Genomic DNA, 8319 nt, shown 5'->3' with positions numbered 1-8319 from the left:
AGAGGGGAGCCAGGAAGTCCTCCCAGGGTTGTGTGTTCCTCGGCCCTAGGGTCAATCTCTAACCTAAGGTAACTACTGGACTCTACCACTTGTTACTTACGCCCCACATACCTGGCAGTTAGGGACTTCCATGTTCTGAACTTTAAGGAGCATATCCTGACCTCCAAGGAAGGACATAGCATAAGGTTGATAGTCATGACTAGTGATGTGATTTCAGATCCTTTTCCCCAGATCTCAACATCCTAATGGTTAGGAAAGTCACAGAAAATATGTTGCAATATGTAAGCCTTGTTTTATTTAATACATTAGAAGAAATTACAGTAGCACTTGACATGATAAGATACTGTCTGGAGCCATTTGTGGACAAGGCTACTTGGTGTATGAGTCAGTAGATGGCCTTATGTCTTTGTAATACTGTGAATGAAAAACAATACCACAGGGTTCAATTCAGAGGGATGGAGGAGTTTCTCTTCTGGGACAAATGGTCTGCAATTGAGCATCTTATGAATTACTTTTACATTGACTTGTGCCAATCCCGGTGTTACAGAGTGGCTTCTTAGCATCTTCATTGCATTGAGTTCCAGTCCCAGCAACTTAGCAGGGGAAGACGTGACTTCCTCCACAGGTTCAGGTTATAGTCTGTTTTGGGGAAGTTGAGGCAGGAACTCAGTCAGCTAATCACATCATCCACAGTGAAGAGCAGAGAGAAGTGAATACACACATCCTGCCTGCTTGCCTGTGTTTATGCTCTAGCTTTTTATACTGTCACACACTTCAGGTCCCAGACAATGAAATGATGCTGCCTACTTTCAGGGTGGGTCTTCTCATCTCAAATAACAATCTATAAAATCTCCCACAGATGCCCAAAGTCAACCTGATCTAGATAATTCTTCATTGAGAGTCCCTCTTCCCAGGTGACTATAGTTTGGCTCAGTCTGATAATAAAAACTAACAAGTACCCTGCCCCAGCATCATTGCCAGGCTCTGAGCAGATCTGTGTCTTGCATCTATGGCTGAATGCTCCTGAATGTGGAAGGACTTGTGGAGGAATTTCCTGAATGTCTTTGGCCCCTAAGAAAACTCACATTCTGTGTTGTGATTCCAGTTCTCTGAGGACCTTTACTACCCAGAAAACACTGACCACTTTAAATGTCATCACACAGTGGACCTCACCCATACACACGTGACTAAACAGAATTTAGTTACAGTCTGAGCCCTTGTGACCATGTCACTCACTTGTTCCTAGCCTGTGCTGCTGGCCCCTTCTTCTGGCACAAAGAGTGCCTTGCCCATTGCTGTTTTCATGCTAAACCAAACAGAATGTATACATTTTCTTTTCAGAAGCAGTAACTGGAAACCTGTCCCGAGCACTTTTCACTGTTGTGTCGTGTCCTCTTCTCTGCCCTTTTCTTCTAGGGCACAGACGGGGCCAGGCCCTGCAGTAGATGCGCTCGGTGCACAGAGCATTGGTAAGGGAGACAGCCAGATGAACATTAACACTTTCCACTTTGCAGGGGTAGCCTCTGTGAACGTTACCCTGGGTGTGCCACTGATCAAAGATTATCTGTGAGACCAAAACAGGAACCATACACCTTGCAGGCTAGGGTTCTATTGACCCTTATGACAGTTAAGAATAAGGTCTGGTTAGTCCTGTGTTAAATCTTTGTTCCTGTTTGTGCTGTTTTAAGTACTTACAAGTTAAGGTTTTTACTTGTAATTAAGAATTAGTTCCTGTTTGTTGGAGCTGATATAAACTGAAAAAATATTTTTCAACCTACCCTAAATATAGAACCCTATTTAAGTGATGTATATGTCCTTACCTTGTTCCTCCCTTTTCATTGTATTTTCTTTTCTTTTTTCTTTTTTTTATCTTTTTTTGACAGGTACAGTGAACTTTATTGATGGTACTCAAGAGAGCAGGGTTCCCTAAGCCCCTTAATTCTGGGGTTCTGGGATGGAAACAGTGAGGGAGATTAGTGTGGGGGTTGTTGGACACAGCCAGGGCCTCTCTCTTGCTCATGTTATTGCTGGGGGTGGATGGTCTAGGATGGGCTCTTACTCCTTGGAGACCATGTAGGCCATGAGGTCCACCACCCTGTTGCTGTAGCCGAATTCATTGTCATACCAGGAAATGAGCTTTACGAAGTTGTCATTGAGAGTGATGCCAGCCCCAGCATCAAAGGTGGAAAGAGTGGGAGTCACTGTTGAAGTCGCAGGAGACAACCTGGTCCTCGGTGTAGCCAAGGATGCCCTTCAGTGGACCCTCAGATGCGTGCTTCACCACTTTCTTGATGTCGTCATACTTGGCAGCTTTTTCCAGGCAACATGTCAGATCCATGATGGACACATTGGGGGTAGGAACACGGAAGACCATGCCAGTGAGCTTCCTATTCAGCTCTGGGATGACCTTGCCCACAGCCTTGGCAGCACCAGTGGATGCAAGGATGGTGTTCTGGGCAGCCCCAGGCCCATCATGCCACAGCTTCCCAGAGGAGCCATCCACAGTCTTCTGGGTAGCAGTGATGGCATGGAATGTGGTCATGAGTCCTTCCACAATGCCAAAGTTGTCATGGATGACCTTGGCCAGGGGGACTAAGCAGTTGGTGGTGCAGGAAGAGTTGCTGACAATCTTGAGGGAGTTGTCATATTTCCCATGATTCACCCCAATCACAAATATGAGGGCATCAGCAGAAGGGGCGGAGATGATGACCCTCTTGGTTCCACACTTCAAGTGGGCCCCAGCCTTTTCTGTGGTGAAGATGCTAGTAGACTCCACAACATACTCGGCACCAGCATCACCCCATTTGATATTGGCAGGATCTCGCTCCTGGAAGATGATGACAAGCTTCCCATTCTCAGCCTTGACTGTGCCCTTGAACTTGCCATAGGTAAAGTCATAATGGAACATATAGACTATGTGGTTGAGGTCAATGAAGGGGTCATTAATGGCAACAATGTCCACTTTGCCAGAATTAATGGCAGCCCTGGTAACCAGGAGTAGTTCAATACAGCCAAATCTGTTCACTCCGACCTTCACCATTGTGTCTGAGAAACGAGGCGGGCACTGCATGAAAAGATGCAGCTGTCTCTAGAACAAGGAGCATCAGAGAGCCTCATTGTATTTTCTAACAATGAACATCAGCTGACTCTTGCTCCTGTGAATACATTATCTCTCCTTTTAAAAGGACCTTAATTAACCCCAACACTCAGAGGGCAGAGGCAGGCAGATTTCTGATTTTGAGGTTAGCCTGGTCTACAGAGCAAGTTCCAGGACAGCCAAGACTGCACAGAGAAACCCTGTCTCAAAACACAAACAAAAAAACAAAGCAAACAGCCAGCAGAGACTGTTTTCTCAAATCCCATGGACGAGATAGGTGGCTGACCAGTCATGGGTGCACCCCAAAATACAGCATGTTTTATCTAGACAGTTGCAGATTTAGGATTTTTTTGTTTTATCCTCCTGATTCTCAGGCTTAACATTTAGAGCTCCCAAGCAAGATGAGACTATCCACCCAAATTCTGAAGCCAGATCCTTGGCTCTGGGATTCCTGAAAGGTTGAGCTGTCTCTGCCACCACCAGTGTGTACACTTTGCACTTTGGAATGTTAATCAAGGTTCCTGCCATGTGACTCCTGGAGCCAACAAGCTGTGCTTGCAAAAGGAGATAGCAAGGAAGGTGAGGTGTTTTTTGTTTTGTTTTGTTTTTGGTGGTGGGGGGGGGAATGTTTCCTTTTAGTAAGTCCCTGAAGCATTTTTAGTTTTCTATGGCATCTAGTTTTTGGTTCTGTTCAGGTTCTTTGAGATCCTGATCTAGGAATGAGGAGGAATTGATGAAATCTGTGGAACAACCCCTCTCTGGTTCAGGGTAAAGCATAGCAGGGCCCTCTGATTATTTCTGGCTAACTGGGAGTTCAGACAGCAACAAGCAGTGATCTGCCTTGAAATCCTGAGAACACCCTGGTGAAGACTAGGAACCTACACACTTGGAGAAGCCCAGCACCTGTCTATAGGTTTTCCATGCCTATGTTGCACCTCAAAGTCAAGGAACCTTCAGAATGTCCCGTAACTCTATAGCAAGCAAGCTGAAGGTTTGTAGAGGCTTGAGGAAGGATGGCAGGCATTTTGGGAGCCAAGGAGAACTCAGAGCAGCCTGGCCTCTGGTAGGTCATGCAGGGGGCCATTGAGGAAAAAGAGGTGTATCCCCACTTGTTAAGTGCCCAGACCTGCGGGGCAGTCAACGACAAACCAGGAAACACCTAAGAGGAATTGAAGAACAAGGGATACAAAAAGGATGTGGCAACAAGATAGTATTCTGATCAAGCTAACAAATTTTATTTTCTCAGGGGAAGCTTATATAGGGCCATAGGCAGGATGTGAGCAGGGTTTGCACATAAGCAGGATAAAAGGGTCAGTAGAAGGAATGCCCTGAACTAATCTTTAACTGACTGTAAAATTATAGCATGAGGAATATCCTGAGCTATTCTTTAACTGGTTGTGAAGCCACAAGCCTGTATCTAGAAATGCTTATTTCTTAAGAGGCAGTAATTTTCTATCTTAGAGGCCTGAGGTAGTGAGGATGGTGATAGTCCCCTACAGTTAAGAATTTTTCTTTGTTCAAACAGGTGGACCTCTGAACAACTCCAATTGTTTTCTTAATCGTTGTCTTGAGTTGTGTCTTATGTTTTACCTGTCTTTGTGTTCCAACTTCGGGTGACTGAAATGGACAAATGACATGGGTCACAAGAGTGGTAAACTGGCTTGTCCTCCAGTTTGGGCTCTAGAAACTTCCCCCTCCAGTTAAGGATTTAGTCCTGCCAAGATGTAGGTCCCCTTGGGATTATAACAATGAAGGAAGTAGGCAATTACTCAGTGATTACCACCAGGCTCCAATAGAAGGGAAAGTTTCATCTGTCTGTCTTGGGTGTATGGATGGGTCTGTTTTCTGATGTGACTGTAAGGCTGCAATAGATCAGGATCAGCTGAATGCATGATAATAGCATGTTTTATTTTGGATTGGTTTCCGTGGAGTATGGGAGCTTCCCCTGCTACCATAACTGCTCTGGTAGCCAGGCCTCAGAATTCGTCTCTAGGTTTATAGCCAATGAGTCCAGGTTAGGAGGGATTCAAATACTACTCAGGTATATGTAATCTTTGTGTTGTTTTATGCTGTTCTGCTTTATTGACAGGCTGGTTCTGGAACTGGACCATGGCTCTCTTTTTTCAGACCCAGGCAGGTTTTTTAAGTCTCTATGTTCAGGGTCAGACAGTCACCTGCTGCTGTCACAGGGAGATGAGAGTAAAGCAGAATAGCTTAACAACAACAACAACAACAACAAAAAAAAAAGATTATTGGTTTCATTTAATTGCTAAGACTTTTGATAAGACATAAAAGTTAAGATTTGTCCGTTTATTGAGTATGGTTAAAAATCTGTAATATCCATAACAAAAAAAGTTAACTTAAAACTCGTAATACAGACTTTATCCTTTCAAATCCATGCATAGGCTATCTTAAAGGATTCATGTCCTTTGATGTCATCTTGGGACATGAGCACCACAGGACTTCACTGCCCTCTTTAGTCATCCAGTGGCTGTCAATTATCTTTGCTAGGGTTGTAGAAAAGTATTTGTCATGTGACTTTACCATCTTGATTAAAGATGACCATGTGTTGTAGGCCAACCAAGGAGGCAACAACAGGCTCCAAGATATTTGGATTAGGAAGGATTTTTGTATGATAATTCCTGTCCTGAAAACAAGATTTATGAAAGATAGGATTTAAAAATAATGCTTGTTTAATAAGGGATTAAAGCTGTACCTCCATGCATACAAAAATGTGCCTCTGCCTGCAGCCAAACTTTATAACGTAAGAGTCACCCAGGTGGAATTGCTTTTAAAGGCATGAACCGGTCATGAAGAGCAGCTTGTGTGGCCAGGCTAGAGTTCCTAACAAGGGCCCAGTTTGCAGTGGGGACCCCAGCAGTTTTAGAGATGCTAATGCTTTGTGATATCCACCAGAAACACTAGCTGCAATGATAAGAACCTTCTGTGTGTACTGGTAAGGGTGGGGCCAGAGAGGTAAGCCTTGGGAAAGCAAAGAAAACTGTGTGAATCTCATAGTGAACATAGTGAACACTGAGTTGTTTATACTGTTGGAGCGTGGCTTTGCCTTGTGTAGATTGTGGTTGTGCCCCAATCTTCCTTCTTAAAGTACAAAAGGGCCTTTATTTTTTTTGATGTTGCAGGATCCCGCAGTTCAGACACAGTAATCTTCTTTAAGAGGAAACTTTGGAGTTTCACTGAAAATTTAAATGAGAAGGAAACTGGATATGTTATGGGACATTTTGAATTCATAAAATGTTTCATATTATGATGTCTTTCTTAATATGTAATCATAAAATTAAATAAATAAGGGGCTAAAGAGTTAGTGCCACAGGTGCCACAGCTAGGAACACCAGACACCAGAGACCAGAGCTTGCCTTTCCTATGATACAGTGCTACAATGACCTGAGCAATCCCACAGAGTCTTCCCTCCCTGGGGTCTATTCAGGCTGAAAGAACTGATTTAAAAATGAATGTCTAACCTCGTTCTCTTTGCTACTCTGTTAAGCTTTAGCTGTTTTGATGAGCTGAGCCATGTAAGAAAATGTGATATTCTGCAATGGTGCATTATGAAAGGGCCAGTAAAGTGAAGGTGCTAATCTCCTTATGGACTGTGATAAAGCTGGAAAATCGTAATCTTTCTCCCCCACACTGGAATTAAGAGGGTTTATTTTAAAAGATTATAAAAGTTATATTAAGAGTGATTAAAAAAAAGACCCACAGGCTTTAAATCAACAAATACAAAAGTGATTGGATATAAGCAATGTAAAAATACATTTCCCAGTCCCCACATAAAGCATAATTTAAGTATAGTACTTATAACGGTAAGTATATTTCCCTTCTAAGTCTCAAAAACCATTCTAAACAATTTGTATAAAATACAGCTAATCAAATTCGCCACAGCTGCTACTAAGGACGTCTTTTGTGTGTTGACAGTCTCTGGTCCCAGCTCTTCTGGAGCTCATTTGGTGCCTGTCTTTAACCCCATCTCCCCGCAGAGGATGCAGAAGCCAACCAGTCACAGGTGCCCCCAAAGAGAAAGTTCTAAGAGTGACCAAACTATCTTAAAAGGAAGGAATGCAGTAGCCGAGAGAGCCCTCAGCTGTGGGACAAAGAAAACCCACAGTAAACAACCGGATGCTAAGTTGCTGCTTGTCCAGGCCAGAGTGTGTCCGTCCATCCTGAACAAGCCAAACACTAGCAGAGAGGTACATGGTTGGGACAACTTGTCCCCAAGGCCTGGGTGGCACTATTGAGAGATGGGGCCTTGTGTGAGCTTAGGTCGGTGGAGCATACCCTCCAAAGGGGACATGAGACCTCAAGTCACATCCACCCTTTCCTTGTTTCCTGAATGCACAGGATGAGCCTGCGCTACCCAGCCCCCACCATGATGTGCGGCTATCTAACAGAACAGGACTGACCATGGGCTGAAGCTTACAGAACTGCAAGCCAAGACAAACCTTCTTCTTCTTCTTCTTTTTTTTTTTTTTTTCCTTTAAGATTTACTTTATGTCTATGTGAATGTATGCCATGCATGTTTGGGTGCCAGAGAGACTAAGGACACTGGGTCCTCTTGCGCTAGAGTATGAGGCAATAGAGAGCCATCTCCTGCCAGCACTGGTCCTCTGAAGAGAAGGAAGAAGCACTCTAAACCTCTGAGCCATCTCTGCAGCTCCAACCTTTCCTCTTTTTAAGTTAACTGTCTCAGGTATTTTGTTACAGTACCAGACAGCTGACTAACAGTCAGTTACACTAAAGTTGCCCTGATTTGCTGTTAATTGTCAACAGGTCTAGATGATAGTCCCAGTTACTATGGCACAGCTAGCTTGATATAAAAATTCTAAAATTGTCTGCTATAAACTGGTCCCTTTTGAATTATTCTATTCTTGGTTTCAAGGGTCTCTTCTCTTAAATGGCATGCCCAGTAAGGCAACATCCATGATTGGTTTCATGATCTCCCAAGCAAGTAACCTGATGCCAGCAGATCTGGCTGTGAGTCAGTAACAGCAGAAGTTGTGTGCCCAGATTCATCCAGTTCTGAGAACTACGATAGCCTCACTCTGGGAACCAGAACCATCTACCACAAACAGTGGCAGACAAGACACTGAAAAGGAGTGGGAACTTTACAGAAAAGGCCTGGACTCATGATCGATGTCTTCAGAGAGAAACCCCAGCCTGGGAAACCTCCACTCGAGCACAGAAGGCCTCAATCAAACCCCAGA

General features: G+C 43.9%; 1 protein-coding gene across 1 annotated transcript; it reads right to left on the bottom strand.

Moving 5' to 3' along the window:
• Nucleotides 1-2176: 2176 nt before the first annotated feature.
• On the bottom strand, nt 2177-3040 carry LOC127216177 (glyceraldehyde-3-phosphate dehydrogenase-like). Its single transcript, XM_051176768.1, has one exon. It carries the CDS (start codon nt 3038-3040, stop codon nt 2177-2179), a length of 864 nt encoding a protein of 287 aa, XP_051032725.1.
• Nucleotides 3041-8319: the final 5279 nt, after the last annotated feature.

Source organism: Phodopus roborovskii, unplaced genomic scaffold (genome assembly GCF_943737965.1).
Source record: "Phodopus roborovskii unplaced genomic scaffold, PHOROB, whole genome shotgun sequence".
NCBI classification, from domain to species: domain Eukaryota; kingdom Metazoa; phylum Chordata; class Mammalia; order Rodentia; family Cricetidae; genus Phodopus; species Phodopus roborovskii.
This window is presented reverse-complemented; position numbering and strand designations above follow the sequence as displayed.